Raw genomic sequence first — 18,782 nt, 5'->3', positions numbered from 1 at the left:
TACAGCAGAAAGTGAAACATATATATTTTTTTTCCCTTTTGTATTTTTTTTATTTATAGTGTTAAAAATAAATAAATGCAGTGGTGATCAAATACCACCAAAAAAAGTTATATTTGTGGGAAACAAAGGACATACATTTTATTTGGGTACAGCGTGGCATGATCACGCAATTGGCAGTTAAAATAACGCAGTGCCGGATCACAAAAAAATGGCCTGTCATGTAGAGGGGGGGGGGAGTAAATCTTCCAGAGGTCAAGTGATTAAAACAGAGAAAAGTTGAGATGTATTACCTATACACCCAATTTTCAATCCATGTATAGCCACCTTTAGAGTAGCAAAATAAATTGTACAGTTCTATTATCTGTGATAGAAACACACCCAGCATGCCGGGTGAGAGAAATCATTAGGGGTGCAACGGATCAAAAAACTCACGGTTCGGATCGTTCCTCGGATCAGGAGTCACGGATTGGATCATTTTTCGGATTGGCAAAAAAAAAAAAAATCTCCCCCAATGTAATATCCACATGTCCCACTCCCCCCCCCCACCAACTATAGTACCCCCTCGGTGCAGACACCCCCCCCTCTCAGTACAGTGTGACCCCCCCTTCTCTCAGTACAATGTGACCCCCCCTTCTCTCAGTACAGTGTGACCCCCCTTCTCTCAGTACAGTGTGACCCCCCCTTCTCTCAGTACAGTGTGACCCCCCTTCTCTCAGTACAGTGTGACCCCCCTTCTCTAAGTACAGTGTGACCCCCCCTTCTCTCAGTACAGTGTGACCCCCCCTTCTCTCAGTACAGTGTGACCCCCCCCCTTCTCTCAGTACAGTGTGACCCCCCTTCTCCAAGTACAGTGTGACCCCCCCCTTCTCTCAGTACAGTGTGACCCCCCCTTCTCTCAGTACAGTGTGACCCCCCCCTTCTCTCAGTACAGTGTGACCCCCCCTTCTCTCAGTACAGTGTGACCCCCCCTTCTCTCAGTACAGTGTGACCCCCCTTCTCTCAGTACAGTGTGACCCCCCCTTCTCTCAGTACAGTGTGACCCCCCCTTCTCTCAGTACAGTGTGACCCCCCCCCAGCTAGTACCGACAGACACAAGTGCGGGCTCCTCCTCTGTGGGTGTAAACAGAGGAGGGCCGCCGCCGGGTGTACCAAGATGGCCGCGGCTCCGGAGCTAGGCCGAAGCCGCGGCCTTTCCTAATGTTACGGCGGCGGCTCCGGAGCTAGGCCGAAGCCGCGGCCTTTCCTAGCGTTATGGTCGCGGCTCCGGAGGTAGGCCGAAGCCGCGGCTTCGGCCTAGCTCCGGAGCCGCCACCGTAACATTATGAAAGGCCGCGGCTTTAGGCCTAGCTCCGGAGCCGTGGCAATCCGCGGATCACAGTGTGTTCCGATCCGAAGGGGGTGGCCCGTTCGGATCACGGATCAACTGTGATCCGTTGCACCCCTAGAAATCATACTTTGCATTTAGTCATAGATATAAACACAAATGCATTGTAATGGTGTAATGTTGTAGTAAGTTGTATTGTGTGTGTAGTACCACACACAATGTCTTCCCAGAAAGATCCTTCATTGTGAATATCTGTTGTGTACTGTTTGTGAAAATAAGTTGACAAAGCCTCAACTGTGTGATGGATAGACGTACTATTCAGTATATGGTAGCACACGAAATGACTTTGTCAAGAGCGTAATAACTAAGTCAGTCTCATGTGTCATCACTAGGAAAGAATGTCATCAATGCACAGTGGTTTCAGACCCTAAACATAGACTGAGGATCCAAGATCTGCTTTGAAGTCATTACTACAGTAAAACCTTGGTTTGCGAGCATAATTGGTTCCAGAAACATGCTTATAATCCAAAGCACTTGTATATCAAAGCATTTTTTTTAAAGGGTATAAAAGAGAAGAGAAGCACCTCTAAGTGTAGCAATAAGTTGCTAAATGTTGTACCTTCATTAAATGTAACCATATTGCTACACTTAGAGGCTCCTCTCTTCTTTTTTATACTCAGTTGTGACATGACGCTACTCTTATATCAAGACATCGCTTGTATATCAAGGCAAATCTTATTAAAAATGTTGTTTGTCTTGCAAAACGCTCTCAAACCAAGGGTTTACTGTATATTTATGTGGTCATATCTGTTATAAATGTGGGAGGGGTTAGACAACGGTATAGCAGCCTTTCTTAATCTTTTATTAAGGAGGCGCCCTTGAAAAAACTTTCAGGTCTCAAAGAACCCTAACTGGTAATTACTGTATCTACATGCAGCACATTAACGTGGAGAGTAGGTTGCGATATAAGCAGGGCTTTTTCTCAGCTGGAACTTGGTGGAACTCGGTTCCTCCGCCTCTTATAAACACAGAAGTCCAGCTTGTGTGTTGACAAGTGACAGCACATCTCCCAATGGCTCCCACAGATCTGATCTTCTGAGCGGCTCCCACTGAGTGCAGGATGGGGACAAGGGAGATGCAGGTGTCTGGGTGCAGTGCAGATCTCAACACCCCCACTGGAAGATCTCCCCACAAGGGAGAGATTGAGGTGCAAGGAGGTACTAGAGAAGGCTGGGTGCTTCTTCTTAATACAGCAACACAAGTAAGACATGTGGAAGATGGTGGAAGAAGACTGAACTCTGCACTCTGTGTAGTGCACCCCTGAACTTTGCATTCTGTATGCAGTGCACCCCTGAACTCTGCACTATGTACGCAGCACACCCCGAAACTCTGCATTCAGTGTGTAACACCCCCCCAAACTCTGAACTTTAAGTAATGCACTCCTGCTATTTATTGCCTCTTTAAGACCCTTCCACTGTTGATGAAATTTGACCACACTCACTATTTGAAGTGGTTCAGAGGGTGTGTGTGTTGGGTTGTTATAGTTCCTGAGTTCCTTAACCTATTTTGTGAGAAATAAGCCCTCTATATAAGCGTACATAATAGAATAAGGAATGTGGTGTAGTAAGTATGTTTGACACCCAAGGCAACTCCATAAAACCACATGATTTTTAGTTATTATATTAAAATTTAAGAAATAGTAATACTAATGGCTTGAAAGGAAATATAGACAGTCAAAATTGTGCTACTCCTCCACATTGGAGGTCAAGAGAAAAATGCCCCCCCCCCCATTGGAAAAGTGACCTCTTATATTGGTGATTATTGGTGTTTGTGGTTACTTATCTGATAAAAGTCAGAAAATACTGATTGCTCAAAGAACCCCTAGCAATCTCATTAAGGAACCCTGCTTGAGAAAGTCTGCAGTAATAGGACCCGGCAATGAAGACATTTTTAGTACAGTGAGGAAGGATTATACTCTCTGTAAGGTTTATGTCCCTGTGGGGGAGATTTCGTCTGATTTCCTAACCTGGTAATATGTGTCAAATGGAATAGGGATGAGATTAAATCTCGGGTTATGGACAGCAATTAAACAGATTGTAAAGCTGAAATTCAATCTATGTATGGCCACTCCAGTTGATGGGAAGTCGATCTATTGAATAACTTCTCACAAGCAGGACTGGATTTCTAAGCGCACAAAATTTCAAAAGACGATTTGTTCACAATTCGACCCATGTATTGCCTGCATAATTGAACAAGCTGAAGTTATACATGGGTCGAATTCCAAACAAATTTTCTTTTGAAAATCAGAAATTTAGTGCGTTTTGTGATCCGATGGTGCCACCGTAGATTTAAATTTCACCCCATGTTGCTACAGAAAATAATTAATTTTCGTGGCCAGGAATATTCTTTTCTTTCCAGGTCACAGCTCATGCACATTTCTTTTTTTAATTATGTTTCTTGCACGATTTTCCCATCATTGATTAGACATTTGTTGGCTTTTCCAAAAATTTCCAAGATGCCCAATTGCGTAGATTTGATGATTGCATGAAAATCGGCCGTTACTGCGGCCCGCTATTGGTGCGAAATTTGCATGGAAATTCTTAATTACGATTTTCAAAAGCAAATTTGTTTGGCTTTAGAAGCTGTTTGGCTGTCATTTACAGCTACAGTTTTGGTAAATCCCTGTATTTCCCTTGGGGCCTCCATGACCCTCTGGAACAAATTTATAAAAATAAATCTTGAGTACAAGAAAAAACAAGACTTTTCCCGTAGTTGCCAGTAAAGTGTTGGCTTTCAGTTTCTTCTCAGCATTGGAAAACCACCATATAAAATGTTAATGAACAACTGTTTAATACATTCTACCACAAAATAATATATAAGGAGCAGTGTGCGATAAACATCTGTAATGAAATGATGCTTGCTTCGTTTCTAAACACTTACCATCCATATTTTTTATTTTACAGACATGGAGATGACTTGATTGTAACACCATTTGCTCAGGTAAGCAGTATAAATTGCTCTATGGCCAATTTCCTAAAATGATGTAGTTGCTCAAACTCTATTCTCAACTTTGTGAGTTTTGTAGAAGGAAGGAATCAGCTAATTTTGACAGGGACACCTAACAGCAAATGTTTACTTAGCTGCCAGTGTGCCCTTTTCTGTGCAGTGCATCATTTAACCACTTAAGGACCCCCCTACCGACGATATACATCGGCAGAATGGCATGGCTGGGCACAATCACGTACCTGTATGTGTCTCTTTAAGCCCAGCCGTGGGGTCACGCGCACGCCGCCGGCCCGCTCCGAAGCTTCGTGACCGTGCCCACGGGACCCGCGGACCCGATCGCCGCCGGCATCCCGCGATCGGTCACCGGAGCTGAAGAACGGGGAGAGGTGTGTGTAAACACACAGAGATCCATGGTCCTGCTCAGTTACTGGGCAATCGCGGGTGCCCGGCAAACATCGTGGCCACCGGGCACGCGCATCGGGTTCACCCTAGTGGCTCGGGAAGGCGAGGACATCATATGACGTCCTCCCAGAACGAGAGGCTTATTGTCCCGCCGTCATTTGACAGTGGGCGGTAAGCTAGTGGTTAAGAACAAGTCAGCAAGGGCGGCTCCCATAATCTTATCCAGACAGGCTCCTTTTAAATTCAATATTAGAGGGAGAAATTTGCTTTTGCTTTGGAAACCTGTTTAGCTAGACTAGTAGATGCCATGATTTCAGTTGACACCATAAATTTCACGGGGAGCTGAAAAGGGGTATCATTCCGAGTGCTAGTTAAATGGAAATGTTAATTGATTTGTAATGAAAAATAATTAACAATCACTGGTCCCTTAACCTATTTTTTGGTTGAACTAGATAGACTTTTTTCAACCTGACTCACTATATTGCAGCACATCCCTTATAGCAGGGGTCTCCAATCTTTCTAAAGTAAAGGAGTAAACAATGACCAATCTTTGGTATTAAGGGCAGAAATAGTTGGTGTCAATAGGAGGAGTAGTGCCCTATTTTTGTTGTCAGTGGAAGGAATTAAGCCCCATCATTGGTGTCAGTGGAAGGAATAGTGCCCCATTGTTGGTGTCAGTGGCAGGAAACATGCCGGATAAAGGCAAGGAAAGGGACACAGAGACCACTGCCCTATAGCATAATATATAGACAAAACTCTATGGGCTCTTTCACACGTCCGTTCAGTTTTTCAGATCAGTTTTTTTTTCATCAGTTGATCCGTTTTTCCATCAGTTTTCCATCAGTTTTCCATCAGTTTTTCATCAGTTTTTCATCAGTTTTTCATCAGTTTTCCATCAGTTTTTCATCAGTTTTTCATCAGTTTTTGCATCAGTTTTTGCATCCGTTTCTTCTTCCTTTTTTTTTTTTTCTTTTTTTTTTTGGGGCTTTTTACATAGAAAAACGGATGTTAGCGGAACGGATGATAAACGGATCATCCGCTAACGTCCGTTTTTCGTCCGTTCCGTTTTTTAGACGGAAGAAAAATAGGGTTTTCTTCCGTCCAAAAAAACGGAACTGAACGCAGACGGATGCTAACGGACATTAGCGGATGCTCATCCGCTAACGGACACTAGCCCATAGGGAAGCATTGCGGTCCGTTAACGGACGTCCAAAAAACGGACGAACGGAACGGACGTGTGAAAGAGCCCTATATCTCAGATCTAAATTGATGAGGTATAGTTATGGTCTTGGGGTGTGGTTAACCGAGGCACTGTGGGGTTGATTTACTAAAACTGGAGAGTGCAAAATCTGGTGCAACTGTGCATGGTAGCCAATCAATTTCTAACTTCAGCTTATTCAATTAAGCTTTGACCAAAAAAATGATATAACAGTAATACACCCACCCTTTGCAGAGTTGCACGAGCATCGGGAGCGTGCGGCAGCGTGTGGCACAATGTTGTGCTCATTGCGCAGGCGCCGTGTACAGCTTATTCACAGCTGGTCATCTTCAGCGATTTTCGGCGGTACTGCGGCGCCCTGCGCAGTACAGGGCGGGCATTACCTGCCAGGGTGACCTTTCTTGGCAGAACACTGGCGTAAAATCTAGTGCAACCAAATTTACCTTTTTCTTTGTTGTGATGGACGTTCACTTGCAAGGGGTATATTGTTTTAAATTATCAAACCTCTGATCAGTGGTAATTTTTTTTGTTCTGTGTATGGCCAGCATTAAATTGCAGATGGCAGTAAAATAGTAATACACAAATGTAGATTCTCTAGACTTGAAAAAAGCATAATTTATCAAAAAATGTTATACATATATATATATTTTTTTTACATATTGGGTAATGAAATAGATTTTTTGACATGCACAGATTGTATGTAATTCAGATATATAATTCTCCTTTTGGCTTTCACAATCCATTGGCATCAATTTACAATCAACATTAGCCCAGTGTTCCCCAGAGGGTTTTCATGGCTTTGTTTTGTTTGTCACTGTCTGTACACATAGACACACTCTCACCCCTGTCCAGTACGTGATATTCCCAGCTGACAACATTTTATCTGTTTGAGAACTCATATTTTCCAATGACACTAAGCTGCTGGACAGGTTCAGGGAGATTTGACACTTGCCTATGGCATGCTCAGATTTTCATCCCTGGGTTTCAGTTATTTGTACCTGTTGCATGTTCTTTATTATAAAATAAATTAAAGTAGAAAAAAATAGAAGCAGGGAGAGAGGGTCCAAAAGACCCCTTTATAAGTACTGTGGTAGCAATCCCGATCAGGGAATGGAGAGATTGTGCCACACAAGAGCTATAGTTATCCAAAATCTGAAACATCCCTTTTTAGGTGTATGGTACGGTACCTATATTGATGTCTAGCAGGTGCAGGCGGTGTCAGAGTATTGTACGGACTGAGCTCTTGTGTACTGCTCATCTGAGTCTTGTTTTAATATTTCAAATTCTCTTTAGCTTATATGTGTAGCGCTACCCCCGGAGGAGCCGCTAAATGATTTGGGACCAAGGGTGTAACTGTGAGAGTAGCAACAATGAGTGGAGGTCTAGACATCCAATAAAGAGTTTTTAGTGCTTTATTGTCCAGGCCAAACACGGCCAACATCAACATACATTAGGAAGGTCAAGGTTGATGAAGGAAGAAACAGAACCATGCGGTATCAGGCCTGGATATAGAACTGAGCAATACACTGCTCTGCATTAAACCGAATGTATACACGTCGCCACTCTGCTCGGAGTGGGTAAAGTGCCCCCGGACAGACACCTATGATAGGCCTGGCAGCCGGAGCATCACTCTGAATAATACTGATAGGAACAGGTCTCTCACACAGACCTGTCTCTAGGGCCCCCACCACGGGCCAATTTCTATAGAGGACTTAAGTAAATAAGGACAGAGAATCCTCCCAGTAGACTTCTTTTGCAAATGGTCCCCGGATGACAGCAAGCATACCTGTCAGTGGTCCGGACACCCGATCCCAAACTAGGATCCTTTCAGTAGGTCTCGGAACCCAGTGGAGCCCTGGGGTCCCTTCTCTCATCAGGAAGAGGTTCGCTGCAAAGTTCAGCTCTGGCCAGGTGGGCCACGCCGGCAGGGTCCATGGATGCACATACCCTGAAAGTGGGTACCGCACCTGCAACGGGGACCCCGCAGAAAGTTTTCGATACATGACCTCTCTCACAGATATACCCTCCCCCAGCATGCCCCGCGAGGGAAAACATCCTCTAATTGGCTGCTGGGAGAGGATCTGTTCTGCCAGAACCCCTCTAGCGCCAGCTGCCGGCCAGGGGTGGCACTGCACTCCCTGACCACAGTCTGACCCAGTGGAACTTCCAGAATGACAGAGATCATCAAATTTAGACGAACATTGAATGGGAGCAAGGTAACTCTGACGTTCCCCTCTAAATTTAAGCATAGTGCCCATGCTGAAAGCAAGGGGGCGCTACATATGGATTGTGCAGACAGTTGCCCAGCATAATAGCGAATATGCATGCCATCTCATTTATTTCTTCTTTGGGATTAACTACGTTCATGAATTGCACAGTGCTCGGCTGGTGTACTATATACAGTATAGGCCATAGTGGCTTTGTATTCCTGGTCCAGAAAAGAAATACATGAACTTTTGCAGTGTCAACACTCTACTGTTAAAAGTAGTTCAGCAATGTGCTGCCCTGATTGGAGCCTCTTGTTACCTGTTTATAAGGGCAGGATTTATATTTTTAGCCCCTAAACCCCCTTAAATTGTCTTGCCCTGCTGACTTCCTACCTCATTCAGTTGACTAGCCTTTGAATTACACTAAGAAGATTGGGCATTATAGCCACAAAAGGCACACAAAGTCTGGGGATAGAGAGTCGGAATGAGACAGTATGCCCATTCCATGTAAATACACCTAGAACTGACAACCAGGAGGACAGGGAAAACAGCTTTGACGTGTATAGAGAGAGAGGGGGTGACCTGTAATTACTTTACTTTTTACACCAAAAACCAATGCAGAAATTGTGCAGGGTGCCGTGATGAGATGAGTCCACAGCCAAAAGCACCTACAATGGGCACGTGAGCAACATAATTGGCCACAAAGTAAAAGAAGGAGGTGGTCTGGTCTGATAAATCATGTTTTTTCTTTTACATCATATGGTTGGACGGGTGCATGTGTGTTTCTTACCTGAGGAAGGAGATGCAGTATGGGAAGCAGGTTCTGCTGGGAAATCATTGTACTGCATTAATGTGGATGTTACTTTAACATATACCACCTACCTAAACATTGTTGCTGAGCAAAAACACCCCTTCATAGAAACAGTATTCCCTGAGGGCAGTGGCCTCTTTCAGCAGGATAATGTGCCTTGCCATACTGCAAAATTGGTTCAAGAATAGTTTGAGGACACAACAATGAGTTTGAGGTGCTGACTTGGGCTTCGGATTCTCCAGATCTCAATGCAATCGAGCATTTGTGGTATGTGCTGGAAAAACAAGTCTGATCCATGAAGGCCACACCTCACAACTTACAAAACATAAAGGGTTTGCTACTAAGAGCTTGGTGCCAGATACTACAGCATACCTTCAGAGGTCTGGTGGCATCCCTGACGAGATGGGTCGGGGCTGTTTTAGCGACCAAATGGGGCCTATTAAATATTATGTGAGTCATCATAATGGTAAGGCTGATTGGTATACAAATGTCACTAACAGCAACATGTGTGAGTGACCTCAACTGCTCTATGACCCTGGGATAAAGCCTACACAATATTACCAAAAGTATTGAGGTGCCTGCCTTTACACACACTTTAATGTCATCCCAGTCTTAGTTCGTAGGGTTCAATATTGAGTTTGACCACTCTTTGCAGCTATAACAGCTTTAACTCTTCTGGGAAGGCTGTCCACAAGGTTTAGGAGCGTGTCTAAGGCAATGTTTGACCGTTTTTCCAGAAGCGCATTTGTGAGGCCAGGCCTGATATGGACAAAAGGGCTTACAGTCTCCAATTTATACCAAAGATATTCTATTGGGTTGAGGTCAGGACTCTGCGCAGGCCAGTCAAGTTCCTCTACCCCAAACTCTCTCAACCATGTCTTTATGGACCTTGTTTGTGCACTGGTCCAAATCTAGCCAGAATTTACCCACAGTGCAGTTCTGCCATTTTTTAAGCAGAATAATACCTCTTCCCCAATTTAACATCCTGGATGAAAAAGCAATTTTTTAATTCAATTGTTACTGTACACAAAATGTCATATATATGGAGTATAGACACTACTACTCTTTCTTTTAAATTAAAAAAAACACATACTACTTAGTAAAAATAGTGAATATATTGCGCTAAACTAAACAGAACTATAGGCAGCCAACACAACAAAAGGATAATTGTGAACAAAGTGAAAAAATAAATGTAGCGCCAAAAAGAAGAAGAACCACCTATAAAAAATACAAAAGAATATACTTAAAACACACGTGAGTGTATAAATCAATTGTCAGAAAGGGGGAATTATTAAAATTCTACCTTGACATTTGCATAATGTGGTTATGTAAATGTCAAGGTAGAATTTTAATAGTTCCCCCTTTCTGACAATTGATTTATACACTCACGTGTGTTTTAAGTATATTATTTTGTATTTTTTACACTGATTCACTGTATCACTCATGGTGATCGTTTTCTGGTTACCACAGTCTAATATCTAGTGCTAACTGATTACAGTTAAACACACTTACCCATAGTGTGTGTGGTCCCATATAATGTGCATTTTGCTGCTTATGGTTTATGAACACTGTGTTATTTGATTCACTGTACCACTAAAGGTGATCATTTTTTGTTTTCACAGCCTAATACCTAGTGCTAACTGATTACAGCTAACACACTTACTTATAGTGTGGGTGGTCCCATACAGGGAACCCATTGCTGCTTATGGTCCGTGATCATTGTGTCACTTGATCCATAATAGACCCGCCTTATAGGTGGTTCTCCTTATTTTTGGCGCTACATTAATTTTTTCACTTTTAACACATACTACTTAGCTTTACTAACCTTACAACTATTAAAACAAGACTTGGTGTTCAGGAGCATACAGTACTGGCTAAACCAATGATCTAATTAAGCCTTGCACATTGAATATACAGTATGCTGTATGTATTAACTTGGACGTGTGCTTGTGTATAAGTGACTGTTGGATAGTATACTTAATAGCTGTGTTTGTTTTCAGGTACTGGCCAGTCTGCGTACTGTAAGGAATAACTTTGCTGCAATAACCAACCTGCAAGATCGGGCACCCAGCAAGTAAGTTCTGGAGACTTCCCACTCATGGCTGTGATGGATTTTACGTTACAGTACTGATGCTCGGTGGTTTTGAGCACAAGTATATCTTTATATAAAATAGTTTCCTTGCATCCTATCTTATATTATACAACTTTCACTTTGCCACTATGCAAATCATCCTCTCTGTAGTCCTTCCCCAGTGACGACATACCTCTAGCACACAGGTTGGTCTTTCCCCAGTGAGATCCCACCTCTGGCACACACACAGTTCTTTTCCTGTATCCCTCCTCCAGCACACAGGTTGGTCTTTCCCCAGTGAGATCCCACCTCTGGCACACACACAGTTCTTTTCCTGTATCCCTCCTCCAGCACACAGGTTGGTCTTTCCCCAGTGAGATCCCACCTCTGGCACACACACAGTTCTTTTCCTGTATCCCTCCTCCAGCACACAGGTTGGTCTTTCCCCAGTGAGATCCCACCTCTGGCACACACACAGTTCTTTTCCTGTATCCCTCCTCCAGCACACAGGTTGGTCTTTCCCCAGTGAGATCCCACCTCTGGCACACACACAGTTCTTTTCCTGTATCCCTCCTCCAGCACACTCTCCAGTTGCTGCTCCAGAGACTCCTCTGTCTGCAGTCACACACTCACAAAATGAATATTGATCATCCTTATGGACATTGCAAACTAAGCTCAGACACACAGCCTGGAGATTCAGAACTCACTGGTCTCTGCCCCCTTTGCTGTAGAAAAGTTTTTATTACTTCCATTGTGTAGTCCAGGATTGTGTTGCTTGTGTATTAAGACACACATTGGTCTTTCCTCTCTATCCTTCTCCTAGCATACATATATCACTCCCCAGTATCCATACCAGCAGTGAGATGTCCCTCCAATACACCGAGCTCGCTAACAAGTTTTACACCAGGAGATTATGAGCCTTAACCCATCAGTCTGCAGTGTGTATGCATTAACCTCTCAGTGATCAGCTACCACAGAGGTATGAACTCATCAACCCTCCAGCTTAAACAAATGTCCTCTCAGTGACCGGTTTGCAGTGTATGTAATCTGCTTCAAGGACTTGTGCATAAAACCCTCAGTGATGAATATGCATTGTGTGTACATTCACATCTCAGTGACCTGTCCCCAGCATATAAGCATTAACCTATTGGCATCCAGCCCCTGTTCAGGTGTGTTCCCTCCCAGCACCCCTTCAACTATGTATATTTAATAGCCCCTTAGAATTCATTCCCCAGCCCATGTGCATCTCTTCAGTGCTCAGTCCCCAGGCATGTGTGTTATTATCTGCAATCCCTCTTCTCTGCATACTGTCTTCTGTAATACCCTCTGCACTCCTCCATCACATACTGCCCCTATCATACCTTGCATACTTCTCTTCTGCACATACTGCACTGTGTCATACCCACCACACTTCTTCCGTATTCATAATATCCACCGTCTTTCCATTTACACTCCTCTCCTGCATATACTGCCCCTATCATACCCTCTGCACTCCTCTCCTGCATATACTGCCCCTATCATACCCTCTGCACTCCTCTCCTGCATATACTGCCCACTGTCACACCTTCAGCACTCCTCTACTGCACATACTGCCCACTGCCATACCTTCAGCACTTCTCTCCTGCACATACTGCCCCTATCATACCCTCTGTACTCCTCTCCTGCATATACTGCCCCTATCATACCCCATGCACTCCTCTCCTGCATATACTGCCCCTATCATACCCTCTGCACTCCTCTCCTGCATATACTGCCCATATCATACCCTCTGCACTCCTCTCCTGCATATACTGCCCCTATCATACCCTCTGCACTCCTCTCCTGCATATACTGCCCCTATCATACCCTCTGCACTCCTGTCCTGCATATACTGCCCCTATCATACCCTCTGCACTCCTCTCCTGCGTATACTGCCCCTATCATACCCTCTGCACTCCTGTCCTGCATATACTGCCCCTATCATACCCTCTGCACTCCTCTCCTGCATATACTGCCCCTATCATACCCTCTGCACTCATGTTGTGCATATACTGCCCCTATCATACCTTCTGCACTCCTCTCCTGCATATACTGCCCCTATCATACCTTCAGCATTCCTCTCCTGAACATGCTGCCCCCTGTCACACCTTCAGCATTCCCCTTCTGCACATACTGGCCACTGCCATACCTTCAGCACTCCTCTCCTGCACATACTGCCCCTATCATACCCTCTGCACTCCTCTCCTGCATATACTGCCCTAGAATGTGATTGATGGTATATGTAAATTAGTCTAATAAATGTGATTTAAATGATGATCACTTCTCTTTACTGGGGTCCTTGGGTGTCAGATCGTGTTCACTTATCTCCACAGATACGCAAGACAAAAACATAAACACGAAATAGTGATCATCATTTAAATCACATTTGTTAGACTAATTTACATATACCATCAATCACATTCTAATATGCACTACAGTCTCACTGCACCAAAGTTAAAAGGGCAATAGTACAGTCAGTGGTATGTCATCTGCTGTTAGTGTAATACATAACCTCTGGCTACTTCCTCATGTGTGCCATGCATGATAGTGTCATCCAGACTCTACCAGATGCATTTTGTCACAATCACGTGACTTCAGGGAATTCCCTAAAGAATTCTATTTGGGGTAATAGGGTATCACACAATATACACACAATATGGTTTGTTGCAGATGGCACTGCATTCAATTTTGAATGATTTGTACATTCTGCACTCCTCTCCTGCACATACTACCCACTGTCATACCCAGTGGCGGCTGGTGGTAAATATTTCAGGGGGAGGGGGTGCGGTAAACTAATGCCAGAGGAGGAGGAGAATCAGGACGACAATAGCGAATATTGTCACACAACTGGGTGGACTCAGGGCGCAGTACTCTGCTTTTAAATCACATGCTTTTTAAAAAACAAAATCCTATTGGAACCTATGCATCTGGCTTCCTGCATGTAGGGCCGAGTGCATGGATTAGGGGAGCTGCACCCCATATAGACGGGCCGCCACTGGTCATACCGTTTTCACACCTCTTCTACACATGCCCATTGTCATACCCTCTGCTCTTATTAGTATCATAATTCTGTAAAAGCAGGGACCAAGACCTGTCTGCAGATTTACTTTGCTATCAGAAAAAAATTCTATGCTGCATACTGTATGCAATTCTGGACTTGAGTCTGAGCCCAGGAATGCTTCTCCTATATGCCTATAATACAGTGGCCAACACAGAGGTGCCCACATTGCATTGCAGGATGCCTCATTTTTGTGTTGCTGTATGGCAGTTGGAAGTCACCCAACTAGAGTACTTGATGTATTTTTCCACTGCATTTATGTCATATCGAATCTAGTGATCCTGTTCTCCTTCCTTGTTCTCATCCTGGGGCACCAACTCTCCCCACCTGCACAGCCAGTCCCATGTCCATTAAAAGTGCATTTCTAGCCAGTTAAGCTGCCTTATTAGACAATGATTGATGGATAGGTGTGGCATGGCACCATGGTTGTTTAGGAATTTCGCCTCAAGTCATGGTATGCTCCTTGCATTTATGTGTGCATTGGTCGATGTTTCCCATACAGCAACAACACATTTTGATTACAGCCCTGGTGGAGGTCATTTCCAAAATGACATATTATTTTAGGGATAACCTATCTTCAATGTGAGAACAGTAGGCTTTAGAAACTCTCTGGTTGGTTAGGACAATATAATTGTCGTACAGTATATAGTACAACTTTGCTGTAATTGCAAAAAAGCAATCTTAAACCTGAGTGTGCAAGATTTCCCAGTATGTATCTCAGTGTGCAAGATATCCCAGTGTGTCTCGCAGTGTGCAAGATATCCTAGTGTATCTCACAGTGTGTCTCACAGTGTGCAAGATATCCCAGTGTGTCTCAGTGTGCAAGATATCCCAGTGTGTCTCAGTGTGCAAGATATCCCAGTGTGTCTCGCAGTGTGCAAGATATCCCAGTGTGTCTCAGTGTGCAAGATATCTCAGTGTGCAAGATATCCCAGTATGTATCTCAGTGTGCAAGATATCCCAGTGTGTCTCAGTGTGCAAGATATCTCAGTGTGCAAGATATCCCAGTATGTATCTCAGTGTGCAAGATATCCCAGTGTATCTCACAGTGTGTCTCACAGTGTGCAAGATATCCCAGTGTGTCTCAGTGTGCAAGATATCCCAGTGTGTCTCAGTGTGCAAGATATCCCAGTGTGTCTCAGTGTGCAAGATATCCCAGTGTGTCTCAGTGTGTCTCACAGTGTGCAAGATATCCCAGTATGTATCTCAGTGTGCAAGATATCCCAGTGTATCTCAGTGTGCAAGATATCCCAGTGTATCTCACAGTGTGTCTCACAGTGTGCAAGATATCCCAGTGTGTCTCAGTGTGCAAGATATCCCAGTGTATCTCACAGTGTGTCTCACAGTGTGCAAGATATCCCAGTGTGTCTCAGTGTGCAAGATATCCCAGTGTGTCTCACAGTGTGCAAGATATGCCAGTATGTATCTCAGTGTGCAAGATATCCCAGTGTATCTCACAGTGTGTCTCACAGTGTGCAAGATATCCCAGTGTGTCTCAGTGTGCAAGATATCCCAGTGTGTCTCAGTGTGCAAGTAATAATGGAAAAATGAAAAATACTGGGATGCTGAGTGAGTGAGAAACTTGTATAGCGCAACACTTCCGAACTGAATAGTTGTGCAACAACTAGATTTTCCATAAGCTGACCAAGCAATTTTACACGGATGTTTTATCACATTTTTAGTGTGTAATTATGTTAATTTCATGCATCCTGTTTAGTGATCTTGCAGTAATACTGATGTTGTTCTATACATGGGATAGAGAGGATATTTTGGTTGTTCTGTTGCTGTGTCTTCCAGTCCGGCAGATAATACAGAAACAAGCAGAATTCCCGTGTCCTTCACCTCTGGATATGAAGCGGCCAGACTGATAATTCCGGATATTTTTGGATGTTTGGCTCGCTTTCTTCTAATTCTGTGCAGATGTTTGTGGGAATAAAAGCTCATATGGCCTGCAGTGCCACCCAGTGGAAGCTATATATATTACTGTTTTAGTCAAAATGATATCCATCAGTTGTTTAGTCTGTTTCATTTAATCAACCCATTATTTTGCATAGAAATTTGGCGTTTTATATTGTAGGCCTGTAATTCTTAGGAATAACTCACATAAATCTGTCCAAACAAGAGTCTAGTAGACATCCCGGGTATGATAACGTTTGAAACACAAAATCATAAATTATAATATAATAAATAACTATAAATAATTATAACAAATAATATAATTATAATAAAAATTATTCAATAATGTAATCAAATCAAAAACACTGAAATTTGCTCATTTGCAGAATTGTCGCTGTCATTAGATTTAGTGTTTGATGACGAATTTCCCCACAAATCGCTATCGCACAATTCTGCAAGTGATTCTAATTTATTATCGCTGTTTTCTACCTGGTCTACAAGCAGTTTTGTAAAGGGACACTTTTTGGTTGCTATGGACAATCTCCAGTTTCCAGGCAGAAAGAACAGTTTTTATTATATAAAACTGCATGCAGGGCACTGGGCAGACCACTAGGGACAAAGGAGGTGTGTATTTATTTCATACAGTACTGTAATCTGTAAGATTACAGTATACTGTATGTGTACTGTGTTTTAACTTTTTTGAATTTGGAGCTGATCTCTGCCCCCATGCGTCGTAACGTCGCAGGGAACGGAGCTTGGCGGCACTCGGCACTGTGTGAATCGAGCGAGGAGCGGGGAGACATCGCAGGATCCAGGGATAGGGTAAGTAACTCCCTGCCTGTATCCTGCAATGCAATCCTGAGTCTGGCTCGGGGTTACCACTATTGGTGCTGAAATTCCACCCCGAGTCAGACTCAGGAATACCGCTAGGCAGGTTTAGGTTAAGGTTTAGCTGTCCTTACTAGAATTCTAACATGCATCCACATGACAAATTTCAGTGTGGGTGTCAGATTTATGCACCTGTTGACAAGTACATGACTCTAGGGCAGGGATATGCAATTAGCGGACCTCCAGCTGTTGCAGAACTACAAGTCCCATGAGGCATAGCAAGACTGACAGCCACAAGCATGACACCCAGAGGCAGAGGCATGATGGGACTTGTAGTTTTGCAACAGCTGGAGGTCCGCTAATTGCATAACCCTGCTCTAGGGCATGCACTGCTTGTAGAGGCACACTGTGAGACTGCGCTTCCTCCTGCCACTACAGATGCCACACAGACACTAGTGGCAGGGAGTGTTGTAGCTCAGTGGGCAGAGCTTGATGAGGATTCATAGACACTAATTCCCCATCAGGTCTACTCCCCTTAGGACTGATAGTAGGCAGTGGGTAGATTTTAAGCCAATAGACAGCCTGCTTTTGGCTATAGAATCCACCTGCTGCCTGCTGTCAATTACAAGGAGAGAGTGGACCTGATGGGGGGGACCAGTGTTTCACCCACTGAGCATCACTGGTTGTTAAGAGGCTGTCGACTTCATAGGTGACAACCAGTGACAGGTGGGGAGAGGAGGAGTTAGCAACGGAAAACATGCCACTCTGTAGGCCAATATAGAGTTGGTCTTAAAGAGGAGTTCCACCCAAATTTGGAACTTCCTCCTAACCCACTCCTCTCCCCCTTACATGCCACATTTGGCATGTAATTTTTTTTGGGGGGGGAGTGGGGGCTTCAGGAAAAGTGGGACTTCCTGTCCCACTTCCTCCTTCCTGTAGGCGACTAAGCTTAATCGCCTACAGGAAGGGGCTGCTGTAGGCGATCGCCTAGGGCAGGTCACAGGTCCTAGGCGATCTCCTGGCCAATTACACGGCGCAGCGCCGGGCCGCGCCGCTCGCGCATGCGCAGTGCCGCTCGCGCATGCGCAGTGGGTGCCCGGCCGTGAAGCCGAAAGCTGTCACGGCCGGGTGCCCACACTGAGAATGAAGACGCCGGCCGGGGAGGGGGGGAGAGGAGCGTAGCCCCAGCCGGCGCGTCGCTGGAGCAGGTAAGTGTCTGTTTATTAAAAGCCAGCAGCTACACTTTTTGTTGCTGCTGACTTTTAATAAACATACAAATGGCTGGAACTCCCCTTTAATTACCTCCAGTTTGGTTATCTATGAACTGGAGGTCTTTTTTATTTATTTATTTTTTATTTGGTGCATTAATAGTGCCACTTTGAAGAAGAGGTGCTATTAAGAACTACTTGAATTTGCCATGAGTGCCAGTAAAGCTACCTAAAGGGCGGCAGGGGTGTTTTAATCTGGCACAGGCCACTTTAAAGGGCTATAGCACCATACAATTGTTGTCTGGGATTTATTGAATTCCTGCATAGATGGGCTGTCCTACATTATGGGCCAGATCCACAAAAGGGATACGCCGGCGTATCTACTGATACGTCGTCGTATCCCTGTTTCTATCTATGCGACTGATTCACAGAATCAGTTACGCATAGATATTCCTAAGATCCGGCAGGTGTAATAGTTTTACACTGTCGGATCTTAGGATGCAGTACCTCGGCCGCCGCTGGGGGCATTTCTCGTCGAAATTCCGCGTTGGGTATGCAAATTAGCACTTACAGAGATCCACAAAGCGGTTTCCCTTCGTGAAGTCTCCGTAAGTTGTTAGTTTGCAAACGCAAAATTAGGGCTACTTTTACAAAGTGTAAAGTTAGTACACCATGTAAAAGTACACCCTTCTTTCCCGCGACGCTGTCAAATTTTTTTTTACATTTTTTTTTTT

At 44.2% G+C, this 18,782-nt stretch overlaps 1 protein-coding gene across 1 annotated transcript in view; it reads left to right on the top strand.

Moving 5' to 3' along the window:
• LOC120928642 (cAMP-specific 3',5'-cyclic phosphodiesterase 4D) overlaps positions 1–18,782 on the top strand; it is a 418,990-nt gene that overhangs the window by 92,179 nt on the left and 308,029 nt on the right. Inside the window, exons 3-4 of the mRNA XM_040339664.1 lie at positions 4,288–4,324; positions 10,970–11,043. Of these exons, the coding sequence (XP_040195598.1) occupies positions 4,288–4,324; positions 10,970–11,043 (111 nt within the window). The remainder of the gene's footprint in view (positions 1–4,287; positions 4,325–10,969; positions 11,044–18,782) is intronic.

Source organism: Rana temporaria, chromosome 1 (genome assembly GCF_905171775.1).
Source record: "Rana temporaria chromosome 1, aRanTem1.1, whole genome shotgun sequence".
In the NCBI taxonomy this organism is placed as follows: domain Eukaryota; kingdom Metazoa; phylum Chordata; class Amphibia; order Anura; family Ranidae; genus Rana; species Rana temporaria.
The sequence above is the reverse complement of the archived record's forward strand: the minus strand, read 5'-3'. Positions and strand labels throughout refer to the sequence as shown.